This window comes from Biomphalaria glabrata, chromosome 14 (genome assembly GCF_947242115.1).
Source record: "Biomphalaria glabrata chromosome 14, xgBioGlab47.1, whole genome shotgun sequence".
Taxonomy (NCBI): Eukaryota; Metazoa; Mollusca; class Gastropoda; family Planorbidae; genus Biomphalaria; species Biomphalaria glabrata.
The window spans coordinates 9,051,596-9,076,835 of NC_074724.1; the positions used below are offsets into that span (position 1 = coordinate 9,051,596).

The following is a 25,240-nucleotide window of genomic DNA, read 5'->3' on the forward strand; positions in this document are numbered from 1 at the left end:
AATGCATATATTAAAAATTTTGAATGCTTTAGAAAAACAAATTTGAATGTTGATTTGATTAAAATATGAAATGAATGGACTATAATTATTATGTTGATGTGTTAAAGAATAAAACTATCTTTGTGAAGAGAAGTTATATCATCTTAGAGTTGAATTAGAGTTTTAGACCTAGGAATAGAAACATGTGTAACATTACAGTATTGTCTAATGAAAGAATGTACGTCAAGAATTCTAAATTCGCAGATATAAGGAACAAATTTATGTCAAAATGATTTTGAATCACAAATTTGAAGCTTAATTTTATTAAATAAAAAAATAAATTAACTATATTTTGTATTTTCATCTGTCAAAGTAAAAAACTATCTGCCGAAAGTGTAGTTCTTAAAATTAGACTTAGATCTAGATCTTTATGATCTTTTCTCATGTAAAAATATGTAATCATTGCCTAGATAGATGAAGTTTATAATTCTTTCATAGAGTTGGTCAATTTTTTTTTTTGAGGGTCTTAAATTTGTTTTAGGGCTACTATACATACATCACTGTTCAGTTAGCACCCAAGGAAAATTTCTGCCAAGTCTTATCAAAATTGGTCAAACGGTTCTACTTTATAGTATAGATTGTTATTAGAAAATAACTAAAACCCTTGACATAAATATGTCTAAAAAATATACAGGAAAACTATTTCACTTATTACTATACTCTCTTCGTATTAATATACCCTCGTAAGTTTTTTACTATTAATAGTGAAAAAAAATTGCTTGCATACTGATTTTTTTTTAAATTAAATAATTCGCTTTCAGAAAAGAAAAAAAAAAGTAGCTGTTGCATCAGAACTGTGAAAGATATAAAATATCATGAAGTCTTCTTTTTATTATCTTTTCTAGTTTTGGGGATCAAAACAGGATCTTTAAAGGGGATGGATAGACAGACAGAAGACGCAAAACTTATAGTGGCTATTCCCCTTTCAGTGTCCCCTAAAATACAATATAATATAAAATAACAAACTATTGTCACTAAATGCATGAGGTACGGGCAAACAAAAATAAACTATCTTTTGTCTAAGCCTTCCTTTCTGCCTTGTCCTAAACATTTCTTTTGGCAGAACAAGTTCCTATTCACAACAATCTTTGAATCTTGTGTGCTCTTGCTAGCAGTGCACATAACAGGATCCTAACAGAATTAATCATCTATGAAATTTTTAAAGTTGCAGGAAATTTGTTGTAAAATGACTTACTTTGTTTTTAAGATCTTCAATATCATGGTAGTATCTGAAATCAAAAGGTACTATTTTGAACATATATTAGAATACAACATAATGCAAGGCATTAAATTATTTCATGAATTAAGTTAAAATTTCTAAATACAATAAACGAAAAAAAAATGATGGTAGAAGTTCTGTGGCACAATTTTAAAAGATAATCTGTGAATAAGTCATGTGTCATTTAGACATTACATAAAGTCATACCTATGTCCCAATTTAAATAATTACCATAAAATGACTACTAAATTACATTCTTCGTCTTCTTCTTCTAGCCAGCTTTTTACTGCTGAGCTGTCAGCTCTTTTTCAGGCTTTGACAAGGAAAAAATGTGCTGTTTTCTTCAGTTGTTTAGCACTGCCATACAGGGTTGTTGGTTATGATGGACTGTATTGGTAGTAGGGTTTGTCTAAGGTGGATTAGGAAGGGGCATTCAAAAAAGGATATGGTTTACGGTTTTGGTTGGGTGCAGTGTCTACAAAGGGAGAGTAGTGTGGAAGACATAATCACTAAGAAAATATGAATCTAAGTCAATTAATTCAATTTAAAGGATATGTAGTTTTTCCTGATGACAACTGAACATTCTGGAGTTTGTTTTTTTAATGCCAAGAATTATTTACAATTATGAAACAAAATTTATTTCTGGTGCACATAATTTATAAGCATTGATATTTAGTAATTATTTCATTGTAAAAAAATAATTTCTGCAAAAAAAAAAAAAAAAAAAAAAAGGAATATGTTTTAAACTTTAAGGAACTTCCATTTTTTTGTTGAATAAAGTGGTGTTAACAAGGTTATTGTGAATCATTACATGTTAATTTTACCATAGACAGACATTTACATTTTCCATACTGATACATTTTCATTTTTGGATATTCCAGCTTTGTAACAACTATCCAGTTTGGGATCAGTAGAATTACAGGTACTGCTAAGTTGTTTACACTGAGTGCTACAAGCTACGTATGGGTCCCCAGCTCTTGATTATTCCTCAGGGTTGTCTCCCAAAGCCGGTATAGTCACAAGGCAGACGACTATTGGATTCTGAGTTAGCTAGTTAAGCCAAAAAAATCCCTCCTGCTCAAAACACACAAATATCTAATTTCTCTCAGGCCCGCAAAGAGTATTAGATAACTACTAGCACAAAGAACACAAACATGATGGAGCCACCTGCTAGAAAGAAAACGTGATAGCACTGCTACAATGATATCCCCCATCAAGCTTGCTGGCATACATGAAATCTGTTACTTGGGTTCCAGATTTTTAGATAAATAAGGCAATTGTTTTGAGCATGCTACTGTACAGAATATATATAGCTCTTCCTTTGAGATCAAAGATGAGCACATTTCTCATTTTCTATGGAATCGAAGATGACTGTCAAGTCCAATCCTCGCTTTAAAAAGACAGCCGCATACGTGTCATGGGTTGTTTTGGTCAGTTGCAGACAGGCCTGCTTCTTCTCTAAGCTTCAGCTCTCTTTTACCCTGGCCACTCTTCTTGCTTCAAATATCGACACTCCAAGACTCAAAGCTTCTCGCTATGAGGAGCAATCGAGAGCTAGCCGTAAATGTCAATATCACATTCCTAGAAGAAGCTCTTGATAGTGTCTTTATAGTGCTGTATGGTAGTGAGTCATGAGTTACTCAGACAAAGCAACAGCAAAAATGTAATTAAATTTACTTGCACTTCCTCCAGAGAATCCAGAAAGCACATGCCAAACAAAAGTGTGCAATACAGACATACTTGCTCGAATGGTCGTCCTAACAATTTACAACGCTACGACAACGCTGCCTGATTTGGCTTGGTCATGTTCGCCAGCTGGAATATGATGATATCCTAAAAGTAATTCTTTATGGTCAACTTGCAAAAGGTTCAAGAAAAACTAGTCATCCCCACCTCTGATATATGATGTAATCAAACAGGACCTCAAAGCAGTGGACATTGTTGTTGACTACTGTGAAGGCATAGCCCTGGACAACACTAAGGGGAGAGATAGTGGCAAAGAAACCTATGGACAGCGATAGATCCCTAGCTTTTTATTTGTAGTGATACAACTTCTGTTTCAGACATTTTTAGTCAGTCTGCCATAGGATGCACTAGCCTTGGCGATTCGCAGGTCGATTTCATTATCAATCTTTCCGTTTCTGGAGAGTGTGCTGCCAAGATATGTGAATATGTCCACTGCATTTATATCATGTCATTTATCTTGATGCATGGATCTGAGTAGGCTTTTCCTGGAGCAGGTAAATATAAAACTTCAGTCTTATTTGTGTAAATGGTAAGGTCAAAGTCTGAGCATGCTCTTGAGAAGTCAATGACTATGCTCTGCAGATCATTTTCAGAGCAGGCATTTAGAGCACAGTCATCAGCAAATAGCAAGTCCCTGATTACGGATGAATTTGTTTTTGATTTTGCTTTGAGCCGCATCGGGTTGAATAGGCCACCATCAAATCTGTATGCTGTATTTATCCAGATGTTTTTTCTATGTGAATGCATCTGTCAGCATAGCAGAGAATACAATACTGAACAGAACAGAACAGAGTGAGTTGATATAAGCTTTGTAATAAATTTAGACTATGTGATATGTTTTTGAATATTTTACATGGAAGAAACTATAAATAAAATTTGAATGATACTTGCAATATCAAAATGATGATAAAGGGTAGTAAAAAAAATACATTAAAAAATATTCATAGCAGTTTGTTACGGTCGTAGCGCAGCACGGTGTGCATGAATAATGGTGCGAATTTGTGTAATGAATGGAAGTGATGTTGAAAAGGGGAAGCCGGGAGAAATTGACAGGAAGAGAAATGAAATGTTCGTATTTACATAACTGGTTGTAATATTAAAGTATTTATAGAGTAATAACCTGAGAGTCTATTATTATTTCAAAGAGTCTTGTGTCGTAACAAGTGGCGCCCAACGGAAAAGGCAAGACCTGCGTTATATCGGTATCTAATTCCTGTCTACTGAGGTATTACTAGTACTACAAAGTGTAACAAAATCTCTAGATCTATTAAGATTGAGAGAGTTAGCGTCATCTAAATCTCTAAAGCTATGTACTAGACTCACTGGTAAACATAAACCTTTAGTTGAAACGTAACTAAAAACATTATTGCTGAATTAATCAATTGGATTAACATGTAAATTTAGATTTATATCACTAGAATTATTATGACGGTCAATTCTCTACATTCACCAATGTGAAAACGTCAGGGATTACCCACTGTATTTGGATGGGCCATGAATTTATAAAAAAAAAAAAAAAATCATGTCAGTGGCTGCTGAAGTACATCTTCATTATTTTGGCGGGTCATAGTTCTCAACAATAACCTTTAACATTCAATATTAATGGAAATTTGTACGATTATTAGCACTGCTGTGGGCGACAATAGTGAATTTTGAATACGGTGGAGAACAGTGCCCATTTAGGACCAACGGATATACACTGACTACGACATAGGTAGACAAACAACAGATTCATAACACAGGCGGAGAATATACACTAGCATTAGAAGTTATACCAGCAGGAAGAAGAGTATTCTGGGAAGTAGATACACACATATTTGTATTCGAATAACATTAAACGTTTGGTTCATTACATTACATTTAGATATGGACATTGTTGGGTACAGGCATTAAGTATATGAGAATCAAATATATTTAATGGATATGGTCAGATAACTCGATAAAGAAAAATTACAAATGGCGGATAAAGCTGAGATAGTTGCTTTGAAAGAAGAAGGGAGACTATTGGAATTAGAAGGAGCAGAGCTGAGAAAATATGTACAAGAAAGATTAATAGGAAGAGAGAAACTAGTCAAGGAAAAGGAAATAGAGAAAGAGAAGTTAGCCATGGAAAAGGAAATAGAAAAAGAGAAGTTAGCCATGGAAAAAGAAAGAGAGAAAGAGAAGTTAGTCATGGAAAAGGAAATAGAGAAAGAGAAGTTAGCCATGGAAAAAGAAAGAGAGAAAGAGAAGTTAGTCATGGAAAAGGAAATAGAGAAAGAGAAGTTAGCCATGGAAAAAGAAAGATAGAAAGAGAAGTTAACTATTCATAAAGATAGATTAGCAATGGATAAAGAAATAGAGAAAGAGAAGCTAGCTATGGAGAAAGAAAGGTTAGCCATAGAGAAAGAAAAGTTGGAAATAAAAAAAGGAAAAGCTAAAGATGAAGGTACTGGAAAGAAAAATGACGTGTCTGGAAATAAATTGGCAAAATATAAAGGTACAATGTTTGATGAGAATAAAATAGACATAAATATTTTCTTAAAGAAGTTTGAAATTGAAATGAAAGAATTGGCTTTTCCTGAAGATAAATGGACATTTTTGTTATCGAAGTCATTTGCAGCGGAGGTACCGTCAAAGATTTGCATGAATCAGAATAATTACCAAATAGTAAAGGAGCAATTACTACGAACATTTGGAAAAACTGAGGCGTTTTATCGTCAACAATATGTTAATTGCACCATTGAAACCAACGAGGATCCCCAAACATTTTTAGACAAGATGAATAGCTACTTTGACAATTGGACAGAGTCATCAAAAATAGAGAAGACGTTTGATGGACTAAAGGTATTTCTTATGCTGGATAAAGTAATTTATGAGAGTCAGGACGAACTAAAAATATTCCTGCTGGAGAGAAAGCCAAAATCTGTAGATGAGATTGTAAAATTAATAAGGAATTACAAAGTGGCACATCCTGAAAAAAAGTTAAACAGAGGTAGCGATATTGAAGAAATAGTAGCATTTAATAGAGCTAGAGAAACACAAGACAGTTATAGCAACAATAGAAGATTTAGATATGAAGGACAGAATAGGTTTAGAGGACAAGGAAGGAGCCAAATAGATAGTAGACAAGGCCAGTATAATAGCTACAGAGGGCGATATCAAGGAAATAGACAGGGAAGATATGATGGCAGAAGAAATGGAAGAGATCAAAGTTTGTCGTTATTGTCGAGTTCGGGAAGTCTAGATTGTTTTCAAACATTTGTAGGAAATAAGGCTGCAAGAACGATAAGGGACACTGGGAGCACTATTGTTGGCATAAACCGAAAATTGGTTGAAGATCATGAATATACTGGAAAAAACAAAGCATGTATTATGTTTGATGGTAAAACAGTTCGATTACCCGTGGCCCGAGTGAACATTAAAACACCGTATTATACCGGGATCGTAGAGGCATGTGTTATAGACCATGATCAAATTGATTTGATTATTGGCAATATACCAAACATAAAGAAGTGCACGGAAAATGAGATAGAAGTTTGGAAAAATTGTTGTGGAATGGCCACTACTCGATCCTGTAGTAAAGATGTGGATGAAGGAGATTTAGCAAAGTTGTTCGAGTTATCAACTAAGGAAAAAGAGCAAGATGAAGAACAACATGAAAACACAGAAACAATTGAAATCAAAGACATTGGATTTAACAAAGAAAAATTTATCACAAAACAAACAAGATTACAAAGAGAGTTTGTGTTACACAAACTCAGAGGCGGCCCCCGTCGAAGTCGGATCCCTGTCGGATCTGCATATTCGCAAATAATATTAAAGAGGTGATTTAATTTTGATGGTCAAAAGTAATAATGTTTCAAGATTCATTTGCCGTAAATTTAAATTTAAATTCAATAAAAAATAGTAGATTAGTTTTAGTATATTAAAACATTGCAATATTGATCAAAACGTTTGGAAATGAAAATCTACACTTTTTTTTTTACACTTTAAGTTTAGAAATTGAAATTCTACATCTAAATCTAGTCTATTTTAGTCTAAACTAGATCTAGAAATTCTAGATCTAGACTCTAAAATAATTTTAATTAGAATATAAATCCAGATCTAGATATACTGTAATAAAAATCTAGATCTAGTTTAAAAAATCTAGATTAGATCTAAATCAAGATATCATTCCTTTTTTAAACGCGAGTCACATAACGAGGCTTAATAAACATTACTATACCGAGTTCTTTTTTCATTTCATTTGAAGAATTAATTCCATATGACGTCAGAGGGAAAAAAAACACTACGTCACACGGCCTATCTAGACTAAAAATCGCCTTCATCATTACGAGCCATTTATCGAGTGTTCATAGACATTGGTGCACCGAGTGCGTTCTTTAAGCATTTCATTTAAAGAATTCATTCCATATGACGTCAAAGGAAAAAAAAACACTATGTCACACGGCCTAGCTAGAATAAAAATCGCCTTCATCATTACGAGCCATTTATCGAGTGTTCATAGACATTGGTGCACCAAGTGCGTTCTTTAAGCCTTTCATTTAAAGAATTCATTCCATATGACGTCAAAGAAAAAAAATTCCATTACCTCACAATAGGCTAAAAAAATGTCTTTATTTACACGTGATATTTAACGAGGGTTCATAGACATTGGTGCACTGAGTTCTAATAGAATTTATTTAAAGAGGATCAAAGCCGCATTGTTTTTGCGTTTTGTCTGTCAGTCGGTCTGTCCGTCATCTTGATATAAAAAAACAACAACTAAAAGTTATAAAAAATTTATTAACCTTTATTTTACGTTTCAAAACATCGCAATAATTTTTAGGTATGAACACAATTGAAAAGTTTATATAATAGATTGTTCCGGATGTTTTGTATAAATAGTAAAAGAAAAAGAGAATTTCAGATAAATGTAATACCGTTAATTAAATTTTTTGAATGGTCTCGTATAAATATTAGATGTACTACAGCCATGTGGTGAGATTTTCATACCTTACTTTGGTGTTTGGATTCTGTTTTCCTTAAAAATCGGAACATAATATTAACGATAATTAGATTTTTTAATTTTTTAGGTAGAAAGTTAAATGTACTGTAAGAGAGTAGTGAGTTAAAATATTTTTCATAAAAATCCGTAAAAACATTATTTCGTAAATGATTAGATTATTTGTTTATTAATTAGAAGAGGGAGTTCAAACAATTATTTGGGGTTAGTAGATTTTTAAATAAATTCGGAAATTTCTGGCTACGATTTGTAAGAAGCAAAATCCGGAACATTCTTTATCGATTACAAAACTTCTATGTTATGTTTCAGCAAGAAAATTAAATGTCTAAAAAGTAATTTTCAGTAATCAATTCTAGTAAATTACTTTTTTTTAAAGCCCTGAACAACCTATTGTCGATATTTTTAAAATTTGTTTAAAGATAAAAATACGGAACAATTTGATATTGATAACCAAATTATAGTGACGCATTGTCAAATAATATAAGTGTAATATTAGTAAATTATGCGATTTCAAACAATCATTAGGCATAATTCATGTTTTATAAAACAATATCCGGAACATTTTTACACTTAATGAAATATAAGTCAGTATAGAGATTTTGATTTAGCATTAATATGCTATTTACATAAAAAAACGGAACAACATATTATTGATAATGTGTTTTTGCAACGTTTAAGAATGGAAATTGAATGTAATATAAATTAGAAGAGCAAACAAACATTTGTTGGGGTTGATTAGTTTTGCAAACAAAAAATCCGGAACAATCAATTTTTAGATACTTAAAACTATTGAGATGTTACGGGAGGAACATTAAAGGGTAAATCAGATTTTCAATACCTTTTAGAGTTCTAGTTTTTTTAATCTAATCGTGACGGACAGACCGATCAACAGACAACACGCACAAAAATAATCTTCTTTTATTCGGATGGGGGCACTAAACAAAAAATAAATAAAATCTGATTTTTTTTTTAAATTTAAGGAATTGGTTTAGCACCTGATCATGTTGCGACGTTACGCTACTGCACGAAAATCGCTGCATAAAAAGTCCATTTAAAAAAATGTGCGTGATATTGAAATACAAAGTGCATTATTAGCCTTTATAAACAAACAGAAATGTTTTTTTTTATTTTTAGCAGCTAGTTGACTAGAAAAAACATCTTTAACTATTATTTATATTTGTTGTAAACATTTCCTGTACATTTTTAAAATATATTTGACTTTGTGATACTGAAAATACACAAAAATTGTCCATCTTTGTTAGCATATTGTAACATTGCCTCCCTTACATTTACGTAATTGTTTTAGAATTGGTGTATTTTTATGAAAAAATCGCTTGCATAATTAATTTTATAAATTAAACGGTTTGCTTTTAGAAAACCAAAAGTAGCCGTTGCACCTAAACTTTTCAAGCCGCATTTAATGATGAAATAATATTTTTCATATCTCTTCTAGTTTTCGAGATCTGAGTGTGACAGATGGACATTTTGCACAATCCTAATAGCAGCTTTTTCCCCTTACGGGGGCCGCTAAAAAATGATCCAGAGTTACGCCAACTAGCAAAGAAAGGAGGTAGAGGAGGAAGATTCTATGTAGAAAGAGGAACTCTTGTTAGAGAGATTGAATGGCATGGAAAAAAAGTAATCCAGTTTGTGGTACCCAGAGAATTCAGGCAGCTTGTAATGGAAAATGGACATGATATAGCACACACAGGACATCTGGGACTACACAAAACGAAACAAAGAATATTTCAGAATTTTTATTGGCCATCAATTAATAAGGACATAAAAAGTTATGTGACTTCGTGCCAATTATGTTCTAGAAAAGGAGCAAGAAACATAAAAGCACCATTACAAAGGATGGATTTACCAGATAGACCATTTAGTAAAATAGCGATTGATTTAATCGGCCCAATGCCAGTGGTATCAAATAGGGGTCACCGTTATATCCTAACTGTGATAGACGTGTGCTCCAGATGGCCGGAAGCTATCCCACTCAAACGAATTGAAGCCAGAGACATAGTGCAAGCATTATATACGTTGTTTACAAGATTTGGATTTCCTAGAGAAATATTGTCAGATAGGGGCACTCAATTCAACTATCAATTGGCTACAACATTCTTGAACATGTTTGGGATCCAGCAAAGGTTTACAACCTCGTATTATCCACAGAGCACTTGTGAACGTTTTAATGTCAATCTAAAGAAATCATTATATAAAGTAATGGATGATAAACCCAAAGAGTGGGATATGGCAATACCGTCAATACTATTTGCATACAGGGAGAGTCGTAATGAAACAACAGGGTTTTCACCATTTCAAATGATTTATGGAGGAAATCCACGAGGTCCAATGACAATATTGAAAGATTTGATAATCCCACATGATCATGTAATAACTAATGACAGTTATGATATTGTAACAGAAACTAGAAATCAGATTATAAAGGCATGTGAAGAAGCGGATAGACAGATGCTAGAGAGAAATGAATTAACACATTCCAGAGTGAATGAACATAGAAAAATGACGGAATTAGAGGTAGGACAAGATGTTTTGGTCTTACATAAGGATAACAATAATGCTTCGGGCACAAATTGGCTGGGACCATACAAAGTAGCAAGGAAAATTAGCGATATGGATTATGAAATAGACATTGATTCGATGTTAAAAATATTTCATGTGGATTTGTTAAAAGAATTTACACCAAGACAAAGAAGTGAAGAAAGGAGTAAAGATGAGTCAATGACAATGAGTGCCTGTGTGACGGAAGAAATGGAGACAGAGGAAAGGTTTAGACCAATAGAGACAGTGGCAACAGAAAGTAGGCAAACATGGAAGGATGTCACGGTGGATGGATTTTCTCTTGATAGAGCTAAAAAAATCAAGGCACTAATTGAGGAGTATAAGAATATTTTTACGGATTTACCTGGAAAAACAAGTATTATAGAACATGATATCAAGTTAACCGGCAAAGTACCGAATAAACTGCCACAATATACGATCCCATTACACCCACAATATACGATCCCATTACACCATAGAGAAACATTACAGAAGGAAATTGACGAACTACTAACACTTGGAGTGATAGAACCATCTGGCTGCACCAGTCGTGCTTGTTAAAAAAAAGTGTGGCAACTTAAGATTGTGTGTGGATTATCGACAGTTGAATAAAGTCACACAATTTGATCCATTTCCAATGCCACAAGCAGAAGAAATGTTTACTAAGCTAAAAAAAATGCAAAGATTTTTAGCACGTTGGATCTGTCAAGAGGATACTGGCAAGTACCTCTAAAACAAGAAGCTAAACCATTATCGGCATTTAAGACACCTTCGGGCATATATCAATGGAATGTGATGAGCTTTGGCTTGGTAAATGCTCCAGCCACATTTAACAGAATGATGGCCAAATTATTCAGCCATAGAAGAGACACAATTTGTTATTTAGATGATATATGCATTTTTAGTGAGCAATGGGATGAGCATATACAAAGCCTTGGAGAGGTTTTTAAAATTATCAAAGTAAACAATTTAACATTGAAACCAACAAAGATAAAAATTGGCCTAAGTGAAATTTCATTTTTGGGGTATAAGATTAAAAATGAGTACATTACACCACTGGAAGAAACAGTATAAAAAATATTGGACATTAAGGTACCAAAGTCAAAGAAGCAAATTAGAAGCCTTTTGGGGTTATGCAACTTTTATAGAAAATTTATCGCAAATTTTTCAGAAATAATTGAACCCTTAACAAATCTAACAAAGAAAGGAAAACCTAACAATATAGTGTGGACAGAGGAATGTCAAGAAGCACTGGACATAATTAAAACTTTCTTTTCTGGGGCACCGATTTTGAAATTACCTGACAATACTAAGGAATTTATTTTGGCTACAGATGCATCAGCCATTGCAATAGGAGGCTGTCTAATGCAAAAATGGAATGGTGTCCCACATCCTGTTTTATATGTGAGTAGAAAACTGACAGCATCTGAGTTGAAATATGCCACCATTGAAAAGGAAGGACTAGCCATTGTATGGTGTATAACAAAATTAGGGTTCTACCTAATGGGAGCTAAATTTGAACTATGGACGGATCACGCTCCCTTGGCCTTCATTAATACAAATAAACTAGGGAACAACAGAATAGCCAGGTGGGCATTGCAACTTATGGATTACAACTTTGAGGTCAGGACGATACCAGGGAAAGACAATGTGATAGCTGACACATTATCACGGTGTACCCAAGGAGGAAAAGAAATGGAAGTAAGGAAAGGAGCTAGGCCACGTCAATTTTGTTTCTGTTGGTTGGTCAAAAGAATAATGTCAGTAAAATCATTTTGGTGAGAACACAATGAATAGCAGTGTAATGAATAGACATCTATAACAGATTGGAACATTTTGTAAATATACACATATTACATGTATATGTAATCGAAGACTGTATTGACTGACGAAGCTTTGTTATATATGTAAGGTGTTGAGATATTAATATATGGTGTTATATTGAGAATTTGATGAAACCATTACATAGTTAATTATAGTTTATAATTGTGAATTATGAGATTTATTCTGATTGGTTCGTTGGGGAAGTCTGGACATTATACATTGGGATGGATGTAAGTAATTTTGAACCTAAAATAATAATGTAAAGAATGGTGATATGTAATGTTGCTGTTGGAGGTTGTTTTTTTTTTTTGTTGTTGGCTTTTACCTGGTTTAAAAGAATGAGAATTAATGAAGATAATATAATTATATTGAACAGTGATTTATAATTTTATTTGATATTTAAAAGACGTTCGATGTACATCGAACTTGGCAAACAAGGGGGGTGTTACGGTCGTAACACAGCACGGTGTGCATGAATAATGGTGCGAATTTGTGTAATGAATGGAAGTGATGTTGAAAAGGGGAAGCCGGGAGAAATTGACAGGAAGAGAAATGAAATGTTCGTATTTACATAACTGGTTGTAATATTAAAGTAATTATAGAGTAATAACCTGAGAGTCTATTATTATTTCAAAGAGTCTTGTGTCGTAACACAGTTGAACTCTGTGTGGGTAAATAAAAACAATTAAAATATTTTTTCTACTTACACAGAGAACTTTTTAAGTTTATCTGAAAGTAAAATAGGAAAAAATTTAGAATGTTTTTAAATATTTAAATAAAAACTAGTATAGAAAAAAATAATGTCACTTCATTTTCTGAAATGTATTCTAATTAACAATATATAATTCAATTTTAAAATATTATTAGCTACTTTTTAAAATGTGTACAGACATTTATTACCTGGACAATATTTTGATGCTATAATAATATTAATTACAATAGCTCCAACAATCTCAACAGTACAAATAACAAAAACCACCCAAACTTCAACACCTTCATTAGCTCCTTCTGATTCTGCTCTTTTACTGTCTTCATCATCTGATTATAAGTAGAAAAAAAAAGTGAGATTGAGATCAAGATCTAAAATACATTTAACAAAGTTAAAAATATTCATTATAGTCTTTGGTCCCTATATTCTGTAGGCCTACTAATATCTATTTTCAAATCAACCAGCAGAAAGATAAAGTAAATAAATATATATTGTAATATATTGTAATAGCTCATGCTTATAATGTGCACCAGTGCTACATTCAGAGCTGAATATGAAGGGACTAATTACATCAGCAAGGAGAGACTATTGATTTCCACCAAAGCAAAAGGTAGAGTGACAAGGACTGTGACCTATTGAAAGTGGCGATCAAGGTGACAGAGGCGGTGCCAGTGAACCCTTAAGGCATGATCTGTAAATATTTTACAATATATTTAAAGCCCTATCTAATTTGTTCATTGCCTAATCTAATTAATAAATGAAAAATATTTTTTAAAATCTTAATTGAGAAGAAAAACTTCATGGACATTAGTATGCCTGTTTTGCCTTGGAGTTTTTTTTTAACAGCAATTTTGACAGTATTATTTTATTATTAAAATCACTTATGGTAAGGGCTTGGCAAATGTTTCCATTCATTTAAAAAAGCCATGACCTGTTGGATAGTAATATTTAATTATTTAATATAACTATTAATTTATCTAACCATTTACCGTACAAAAAAAAAAAAAAAAGGTAACTGACCAAACTGTTATTACCAATATAAAAGATTTATACCTAACTGAGAAAAAAAAATCAAATCTGCTCTCTTTGAATTCTTCTCACAATGAGTTGAATACATTTTATACTGCAAGTATTTGGTAGATGTTTCTGTAAATGAAACGCATCTGCTATGATTATCTTCTTTCTTTTCATTCTTCATCATGTAAGCAGTGCAAGGTGTTGACGGGTTTTTGTCACAACAAAACTCAATATCCACTGGGACTTTCTCATGCCATGTTTGATGTGAGAGATCTATTTCTTGGTTACTGATTTTCAAAACAGGTTCACTTTCTGAAATACAAATTTTTAAGGTCTATTAATAAATTTGGAAGGTGCGGTGGCTGAGTAGTAAAGCACTTGTCTTTCAAACTGAGGGGTCCTGGGTTTGAATCCTGGTGAAGACTGTGATTTTTAATTTAGGGATCTTTAGGGCTTCTTTGATCACTCAGCTGCAAGGGTACTATGGTGCCTGACATTAGTTTGGGAAAAGTAAAGGCAGTTTGTCATTGTGCTGGTAACATGACACCCTTGTTAAACAAATAACCTTACATCTGCCCCATAGATCACAAAGTTTGAAAGGGGAACTATCCTTTTTTTAAATTTAAAAATACATTTATTTAAAAAAAAAAAGAACAAAAAAAAAGAACTAAAATTATAGCATTAAGGACTTGACTTACTCAATTCTGAAGTCAAACTTTCAGAATTGTTTCATATGACCAACACATTGATGAACTGCCTTTATTTTCCCACCAAATGAAAGAATGCCATATGTTTGTAAAAATGTGTATAGCCTGCAGACTACAAGCGTGGAAATGTGGCAGCTGTTATTTTGTGAGGTTAAAGAAGGACAGCCTAACAAAGGTGCCACAAAAAAAACACATAAAAGACTCAAGTCAGGCACCAGACTGCCTTAACTAGCAAAGAAAAGAGGCAGCTGGAGATCTCTTACAAATGGAAAGTAAGAGCAGAAGACATGGGTAGATGGTGAAAAGAGAACATAAATTAACCTCTGGCAGACAATGGTTTTGTCTGCATTAGATGTGATACAATATAGGTCACAGGTCTGCATTAAACTACATTCAATATTAAACTCCTTTGTAATCTTTTGACTTGAAGACAAACCTTATATATAAATCAAAAAGAAAAAAATATATTCTTGCCACTCACCAGTTGAAATATTTAAATCCTCAGACTTTTTGGAGAGTACTAAGTTAGCACATGGATATGTGATTCTTGCTTTTGCACCAATATATGATTTATTAGCAGGCACAGCAAATACAATGACCAACTCATCTTTACTTTTAGTTTCACAGTAACACTTGGAGTCAGATGGCTCACATTTTGTGTCAAGGTCCAAAACAAGGCACTGGTTTTTTAAATATTACAAATGGAGAATAATAAAAATTATATCTATATGCTAATAAACCTAATACACTGAGAAAATAAACTTGATATTTCTATTAAAAAAGGCTTTCTTCTTCTTCTTCAACTAGCCAGCTTTTTGCTACCAATCTGTAAGCTAATTTAAACAAATATTATACAGCAGAACTTTCAAATTTTAGGAGTAAGATTAAGGATACAAGTATTGTGAATTATTGAATATGGAAGTCCACAGAGACAATGAAAAGTAAACCTACAGTGATCATTGTAGACATGTGGGTAAACGTTACACAAATTTTTCTTTTTAAATAGCTTTTCTGTCAGATGGTAATATAAGATTTTTTAGTTTACCATGAAACATATTCGTATACAAGCAAAGCTGAAGTTAAATGGCAGGCTGATTTGTCACATCCACTTGAGAATAGCATGAAGACATTCATATAGAAGTACCAATAAAAAAAATTAAAATGTACATTAAATATAAAGATTGCAATAGCTAGAAGAACTGCTCATTTCTTAACTTATTCTTGTTGAGGGTCTTAAGTCTTGGCATTTTTGAAAGGCTAAGAAAAAGTGACAGGGTATAACAATGTAATTTACAATTCCTAGTGCCTTGTCTTCTTGAAAACCATTCTTAATGCAAACTAACTCGTATTTGTATGTTCATGCATTTAAAATTGGTGTATAGCTTTTTCAATCTATATTATCTTTGAAAAATTATAAAACAATTGAGTCTTCATTCTTTTTTATTGTATGTTTGTCTTTGATGCAATTTGTATTTTCTTGATAGAATGGGAGCTGGAATATCAGCAGTCCTTTCAGTTATAAGTCATTTTAATTTGTATCAGTGAAACAAAACCTGTATACTATAACAGAGAAGCTTAGCTTCTTGGTTGGTCAATGCATTATAAAAAGTGTTAAATGGGCTGGAGATTGAAAGAGCTGTAAGCGATGAATGTTAAAAGTTTAAAGCTGGGTAGAAGAAGAAGAAGAAGTGACCTACAAATACTTTTGAGAACTGTTTTCATTTAAAAGTTAATAATTACATACATTTATCTTTTCCAATTAAAGTATGATTGTGTTTATAAATCACCAAGTTTATACTGAACGGTGATAAAAACAATTATACTGTAAGACCTATGATTTTGTAATTAGTTTTTATTTTTCATATTTCATTTATATTATTTTCATAGCTGAATCATTTCATAGCACATTATTTACTTGGTGAGCTGAAAGGTGTTTGGCTAACAGATGTGCCGAATAAAGACAATCTTTAAAAAAAAACTTATTTTCCCTGACATAGAAAAGAATATCTGTCAGCAGACGGCTTCTAAAAGAGATTGGAGATTTCTTACAAAGTTCCATGGGATAAAACATATGAGACCAAAAGAAAATCCACCGATGCGGTCAGATGTGATCAGATGTAGATGGCAAAAAGAGAACCTAAATTGACCACCAGAAACAGCTATGTTTAACTTCTGAACCAAAGGGTCTTGGGTTGTATTCCAGTTAAGACTGGGATTTTGAATTTAAGGTAGTTTTGGGTGCCCCTTCCACCCAATGCTAATGGATACCTAACATTAGTTGGGGAAATGTAAGGTGGTTGGTCAAGTACTGGCCTCAAAACACCCTTGTTAAAACCAGCCAAAGAAATAGATGACCTTCACATCGTCTAATCCATAGATCAAAAGGTTTGAAAGGGATATTTTAATTTTTTACAGCTAGTACTTCATAGCAATGTAAAGTAATGCACTACTCCTTAATCGTTAAGACTCAGACAAGCCTTATTACTATTATTATTTACTTTACTTTGAAAAAACAAAAACAATTTATATTCAAATCTAAGTTTTGTAACCAGTGATCCTTCCTTATATTTTTTATTTATATTCTTTTAGCTAACAATTCTTCAATCATTATTATTTACTTTATATCGAAGGATTTATCAATATGCATAATCTAAAGATATTATTCTTTTTCTACTTTTAACCAAACCAACTGAATCTAGCTATGAAAATATTGTAAGACTGCATTTTAAATCTTAGAGAACAATATTTTTAAAAAGTTAAAATAATAGTTCAAGAAGCATCATGAATACTTACTCCATCAATCTTTTGATTTGATAAATAAACAGCAAACTCAGCACTTTTTACTATGAAAGAGCTATCATTAGTTCTGCTGAATGTAGCTTTCATTATGAATTTTTCTTGATTGCAGTGTTTAAAGTTGTTGCTGGTCCATTTTACCTCTTGAGATGTACTGAAGTCTGAAAAAAAAAAAGATTTACAAAATATAACATATAGACAAAAATAAAACAAAAATCATCTAAGTGCTTTAAAAAAAACTAATATAAGAATCCATTTTCCATTTTAAAAGTGTCATATTTCATACATTATTTTATATGATGCAAACAAAGCAATGCTTTTTTTAATTTAAAAACATAAATGGAAGCAAATGTATTTCATTTTAAATCTCTCAACTTACAAGAAAAAACTTTAAAACAGCAATATTGAAATTACCTAAACAAACATGCAGTAGGATGCAGTAGGATTTAACATAAATCAACTTTCTTCGGTATCAAATGTTGAAAAAATGTCTTCATTTTTATATTAACATTCTTCCTTGAAGGTAATGTCTTATTGTTATGTCAGATTTAGAACCATTTAAACTACTGGTAAGCAAATTTCATTTTTTGTGTTCTCTGTCAAGTTTCCTTGATGTGTTACTTAAGAAGTAAGTTTATGTTGTAACAAGTTTAGCTTAGTCAGAAACTTTTTTTGCAGTCCAAAAAATTGAAATAATTACATTTTATTTATACAACTATTACTACTACTACTATTACTACTACTAATAATCTTTATTATCCGTGAGGAAATTTTTTTCACAATTGTGCATTACTAAAAAAAAAATAATTAAAAAAATACATAATTAGAGCAAATACATTGTATGATAGCACAAAAAATATACTCTCATGGCCCAGCTTCTCATATATATTACAAGTAAAATTTCCAACTTACATTTTGTTCAATGATTTAAACCCCAAAGGAATAAAAGAGTTTTTGTGTCTATTGGTTTTTGTGATCCATGTCTCATAACTTCTTGGTGATGGTCAAATGTTAAAATCATGAAGAAGAGGATGAATTTTATACTTAGAATCTTTGTAGCTTTCTTAACAATGTTTTTTTCTCAAATTGGTGTCCAAGTGCGTTTTTTTGTTTTTGTTGCCTATGATCTTACTAGAAGCATTTAGAATTTTATAAAATTATGATTATTTTTTATGTTCAGATTGAAGATAACTTCATTTTTTTGCATCAGTATTAATAAATAATATGGCTCTATAAAATAATTGCATTTGTTAACAAAATTAAATTAATACTTACCAATATGAACCATTAGGACACTTAGGAGCCCGAGAGCCTTGCCGAGTCTTAAATTTATGTCCATCTTTTTAAAGTTGGTAGACCACATTTTTTTTCTATAAAACACTTAGACCTGTAATAGAAATTATTTTTTTATTTTTTTACTACTTAGTAAAATATATGTTTTGTTTAAAATTATTTTATTTTTTAAATTAAAAAAATAAGCAGACAGTGTAAGATGTTCAAAATAAGAGATAAAAACCTATTTAAGCTTGGCATCCACTGACATGACCAAACTGTGGAAAATCTGGAAGAGTAAAATTAGTTTTCAGGTAAAAATAAAATTGCATTTTTTAATAATAGTCTCTGTGAAAAGACACTGAATGCTGAGGCTCAAAGAAAAATCCAAGCTTTTGAGAGAAAATGCTTCAGAAAATCTTTTCATATCTTATAAAATACAGACATTACTTCAAAAAAGATGATTACGTCCTATGCGTTATGCATCTAGTCATGCATGTAAACCCATGACTTAAATTCTACCGAGCCACTGGTTTTCCTGGCTGGCTCAGGCAACCCATTCCATGCTCTAATAGCACTAGGGAAGAAAGAGCATTTGTACAAATTTGTCCTAGCATATGGAACGAGGAATGGGCCTTTTTGTGTCTTTCTGAGTATTTTATTTGAAAATGCAGGGTATCAGATACCTTTACAAAACAACAATTTGACTTGAAAAAAAAAAGGAAGAACTTCTCAATACTCTGAAGAGATAAAAACTGAGCTGGACATGACTCACTATCAAAAGTCATTCTTGAAGGTACAGTGGAGGGAGCACAAAGAAAGATTGTCCAAAGAAAAGCTGGCTGGATAACATAAAAGAATAAACAGGCCTCTCTCTTGATATCCTGCTAAGAATAGCTCCTAACAGAGAAAAGTGGAGGGATTTGGTTACGCTGTCACAGAACCCCTATGATGAAAGTCAAGGTACAGTTGAGATGAGAAGATGTTCAATGCAAACATATTTATGCATTTATATTTATTATTTGACAAGTGTGATGAATGATACATTTTTTGTGTTTATCATGTCCTAGGCATATATATTGTAAATCAACTAGCATGTAGACTCCAAAGACCAGACTTTTGTCTTGCAGGGCGCTATTTTCAGTTGAAACCCCACCTCTTGTTTGTTATGTCTCTCACACTGTATTAATCACAGAAGACTGAATTTAGGGAGCAACCAAATCATTATTCAAGGATTACCTTTATTTTTGTTTTTAAATATATTGCTTAAATATTTTTATATTTTATATAAATTCTAATTATTCCATTATCCTTTGAAACAAAAAAAGGCAAATTTCATACAAGAGAAGTTATTTTGAAAAAAAAGAGACAAACATCCACAGGATTTCCAAAGGTTTATCTATAAGCATCTACCCATTTCTTGGCTTACAGAAACAGATCAGCCAAAACATTTTTTTTTCTTCAAAATCTATTTACTACATATAAATATTATTGTTTAGTCTAATAGCCCGACCCGTAAGAATTGATTGAAAAGTCAATTTTAAAAACATTTTCACTTTCATTTTTTAATGTCTGTTAGTGTTAGTTAAGCGTAGAATATTTTGGGGTGATTATAGATATAGATATAGATCTACATTTAGATCTTGTTATTTTGCATTAATAGTTTGACATATTTTTAATTCAGTTCTTTTTGTAGTACAACTATTACTCAAGTCAGTTCTAAACTGTATCTTTTCAATAAATACTTGACATTACTTAATATTTATTTAAATTATTAAATTGCATGTGCAGTGGCTGAGTGGTTAAGTGCTTAACTTCTGAACTGGGAGTCCAGGGTTCAAATCCTGGTGAGTACTGGGATGAATAATTTAGGGATATTTGGACCCCTCTCAGTCCACCCAGCTCAAATGGCATTAGTTGGGGAAAAGCAAAGATTGTTGGTCGAAGTGCTGGCCACATGACACCCTTGTTAATCATAGGCCACAGAAACAGATGACCTTTACATCATCTCCCCTTTAGATAGATAGTTTTTTTTTTGTATAAGAAAATTTGTAAGGGAGAGATTAAAAAAATAATGCAACAAAATAGTTTATCTGAAAATTAAGAATTTGGACAGTCAAGATTGACACTAATGTCAAATGATCCTGTAAGTGGCCTGAAAAATGTAATGCTCATAATATTCTACTTTTAATTCAAAATTATCCAACATAACCAACATGAAAAATATTTTCATGTAATACAGATGGTAGGAAATTGTTACCATTGTATTATAAAAGCAGCATGTACAAAACATTGAAAAAAGTACACTGTCAGTGGCTTTTATATTCCAAGAAACTTAAGTTCGCTGCATTTTATGGTTCAAGTAGGTTGTTTCAGGAAAAAATTAAAAATAAGTAAAACATTACAGGTACAAAAGGAGAAAATCATTGGGGGTCAAATTAGTGATAAAAGACTTGAATACAAAGCAGATCATGTTTAAAGAAACAAATGTCAGAACTGATACTTGTTCTTGTAAAGAAAACAACATTAGATGCAATGCATTAACGTATTTATTATAAATGATCTTAAATAGTAGCGAATTATTCTCAGTAATATCTCACTTTTAGGGGATCGGTCCATGAATCGTTTATTTTTAGCAAAACACCTCTTAGATGACATATTCAATATTCCAGTTATAAAAATGTACCTTATTATATTGGATTTGAAAAAAAAATTTGACTAGCAAGTGAAATAGAATAAAAAATCCTTGACATTGTGCAAGCAGCAACATGTTTTTGTTGGTATTGGTGAACCAAACTGTAGAGAGATCTATACAAACTGTAGAGAGATCTATACTGTTTTGTTATCCCGGTTTATCTATAGGTAACACATTTCACAAGCTTATTTAACTCTTAGCTTAGGATCCCCAAGAAATATTAAGGATGACATAATATATATGTTTTTTGGACCCAATATCCCAAAATAGATAGGGCCTTTTGAAGTCTAAAACAAATGAAATGAGTCACTGGGCTTGGGTGTGAGGTTAGTTTTAAAGCAGAGTTGAGCGATATGGAAAGTGGGAAAATTACATTTCGAACCTGTCCTTCTTGACATGGCATAAGAGGAATATAATTTAAGTAAAAATAACAACATTTGAAGATTATAGATATGTCTAATGCCTTTCACCTGTTTCAGAGTTTATTAAGATGTTTGATTCTTTAAGCAAGAGTTTAAAAAATGTTTGAGTTTTTGTACACTTGAAAGTATCAACCTGCCCCACTTGTAAAATGTTTTTCATGCATCAGATTTTCTTTCCGAGTTGAAGATAATTAACTTCTTAGTCCAAACCTACTGCAAGACAATGAGGATGGGAGAGGGTAGGGTTTGAGCCGGGGACCATCAATAAGTCTGAATGACAGTCCAGCCCGCAAACTGCACGACCCGGCAACCTCTTTGACATCAAATCTAGATCTAAGTTTAACTATGAGTAGTAATACATTAAATTATATAAATTGTGTTATTATAGACAAATGGATGAGGAATTTATACAAGTTAATACAAGCTGCTTGGATCAGTCAAGTAAATTTAATTAATTTTATTTAAAAAGGGGGGGGGGGAGAGAGGAATGACCTGAATTTGAAATCAAGCCTTCTGAAGCCAACGCAGGGCACCCTAGCTTTAACAGGGCTTAAAGGGTAACCACTCTTCTAGTGCCAGAGGAAATCCAATAGCCTTTATATTAGATTTAGACGATTTAGATCTAATCTAGATCTTTATCCACTTTACTTTTTATCCTTCTTCCTGAAGTGTCTCTACAAGTAACAATGAATAGGCCTACACTCTACTCTCTAATTTCAGTGATTTTAGTTTACTATGCTTATACTTGTAGTATTTCACTAGGCCATAGGCCCTATATTTAGGGTATTATTTATATTGGCGTAAACATAAATATATATATAATATATATATATATATATATATATATATATATATATATATATATATATAATATAATTAAAAATTATTATAGTTAGTTAGTATAGACTAATAGATCTATAGTGACTAGTGACAATCTTGAATCTAGTAATCTATCAATGACTAAGTCATAGATCTAGATTAAATTAATGCTGTAATTACTGTAGTGTAATAAAATAAATAGTAACGTATAACTTAACTAAAACTAGAATACTACGAATACCTAGTATTAAGAAGTATTCAGTAATATCGAATGCTATGTACTAATGTAGATCTAGATCTATATTGTTATAACCCTATTGGCGGCGCGATAGGGTTAACTGCGTGTGATCAGCTGACATTTGTGACACAGGCCAGCAATACAGCTTAGCGTGCTACATCGAAGGGCAAGGGACAGTACTGGCATGAACTTTGCATGCAAATATGACCACTGCGTGTACCAGAGACAGTGTGTAGGAAAGCGGCAGTTTAAGACCGGAGAGCGTTGAGACCGGGACTGTTAGTCAGCCATGAAGTCAGTCCTGGTGCAGTCCTCCAGTGAAAAGTATGAGTCCAGGAAGAGACAGTAGAGTTAATGAGTTTAGTACGTGATATAGATCTACAGTATAACCTTGTAGTAGTTGATTGTGTTGCCAATTGTGTCATATTGGCTGTTTTATTTGACCCTTATATAAAATAGGCTTATTAATTAAAGTACCAGATTATTTGGAGCCTTGTTGTCAAGTTCTTGATCAATGATTATGATTGATGTGTTGTGTCTTAGCAGTGTTTACAGAAGGCCTGATTAGGAGAGAATCGTAGTATTAATACTAGCTATCTATGTTACAAAGTGGAAATTACCCTAAGCCTAAGCCAAGGAGTAAGGCTAAGGGAGTAACTTGTAAGCCCAGTTAGTGATGAGTTACCAGTAACTTTCAGTAACTGAGTAATTGTGTAACAGTAACTGAGTAAGCACTGTAGTGTGTAAGGCCTAGCAAATTTTGAAATTACTTTCTAGATGATAGATTATCATACATAAATAATGTCTAAATTTCTAGATTGTGAGCGTCAAAAATTAATGATTCACCGAAAATTTTTAAAAAATTTTAAAATACATTTGGTTGTAAAAAAGAGAACTTTTATATTTAGATCTATATGACATCAACAAAAAAGCATTAGCGACGTCAAGTTTGCTCAGCACGCTGCCCTTTTGTTTACAATGATGTTACAGAGGTGTTGCCAACTTAGTATTTTGAGATTTTTTAATTTTTTTTTGTTACACTTGCTTAAAACCGGTGCTGCACGCTTGTTTGTAGGAATAAATTATAATAATAATATTATATAATTAACTATATAAACTCTTTCCTTTTTCTAACAATTATATTATTTAATTTTTTAAAAATGATTTCCACAAACTTTAAGCCAAGGTTTCCCTTCAATATATTTTTAAATTTTGGGGTAAATCCTTTTCTGTTGATTGATTTCAGCCAAGAGAGAAGTCTTTTAACTTTTGGAAGTAATCTCTTCAACGCTAGCCTAGAGTGTTGCTTTTAAAGAGAATATTATAAAATCTTACAACAATTTTCTGACATTCATATGGCCCTTTCGTTGACCCTACCAGCCTAATTGTACTGGCCTGAAGAATGCCCATGCCCATATACTGTATCAGTGTATGGCCAGTCCACCCCTGCCAAGTGAGTACCTATAATTTAAGTAGGCCTTCTAAAAAGACACTTAAACGTAAGTAGTAGTAGATTATCTAGATGTGATGATGTAGATCTATATTATAGTATATAGTATATAGTAGACAGTCAGTACTGACACTAATACCAAGTCTTGGCAACCAAGACAACAAAGTGTTACAAAGTCAAAATATTCATATTCATATTGACATAAAATAAGTCAAATAGTAAGGCATATACCTTCAAACAAGTAAATTTAATGTTTTTTTTGTAAGTTTTGTGTGTGTATTCAGAACTAGATATCTATTCATGATTCATCTCTAAGTCTAAGACGACTAAGATGCAGACAGTTAGAAATCTAGACTGACGCTCACATTCATGATTACCCAACACTACTCTAGTAGACCATTTAGATCTAGACAAAGATCTAGATAGATCTAGAATTTCTAGTGAGTAGAATAGACTAGCTCTAAAATTCTAAAATCTAGTAGATAGATCTATATTTAATATTATATGCAAAGGAAATTCCCGAACCACAGACCTATATAGATTCTAAATAACAATATCAAATCGGACATATAATTTATATAGGTCTGTGGATCCAAACTAATAAATCTACAGACACCATCACTGAACCATAAAACTTGCTCAAAGAAATCATTGAACATAATTTAAATTAACAATGGTTCCCAGAGTGGTTCAAAAGAAACGCCCGCAGAAAGCGATGTGTAAACATCTTCTTTGAAGTAT

At 32.2% G+C, this 25,240-nt stretch overlaps 1 protein-coding gene across 3 annotated transcripts in view; it reads right to left on the bottom strand.

Moving 5' to 3' along the window:
- Positions 1 to 24,992, bottom strand: part of LOC106065944 (uncharacterized) — a 32,905-nt gene extending 7,913 nt beyond the window's left edge. The window contains exons 1-9 of one of the 3 annotated variants that reach the window (XM_056010854.1): positions 24,731 to 24,992; positions 19,120 to 19,164; positions 18,879 to 18,990; positions 17,601 to 17,764; positions 15,289 to 15,487; positions 14,137 to 14,412; positions 13,275 to 13,412; positions 13,082 to 13,103; positions 1,235 to 1,268 (exon numbers count right to left, since the gene is read on the bottom strand). In XM_056010854.1, the coding sequence (XP_055866829.1) occupies positions 1,235 to 1,268; positions 13,082 to 13,103; positions 13,275 to 13,412; positions 14,137 to 14,412; positions 15,289 to 15,487; positions 17,601 to 17,764; positions 18,879 to 18,966 (921 nt within the window). In that variant the 5' untranslated portion in view covers positions 18,967 to 18,990; positions 19,120 to 19,164; positions 24,731 to 24,992. Of the gene's footprint in view, positions 1 to 1,234; positions 1,269 to 13,081; positions 13,104 to 13,274; positions 13,413 to 14,136; positions 14,413 to 15,288; positions 15,488 to 17,600; positions 17,765 to 18,878; positions 18,991 to 19,119; positions 19,165 to 23,526; positions 23,610 to 24,730 lie in introns of all 3 variants that reach the window. The other 2 variants (XM_056010857.1, XM_056010855.1) reach the window with 2 other exon arrangements.
- Between the last annotated feature and the right edge of the window lie 248 nt (positions 24,993 to 25,240).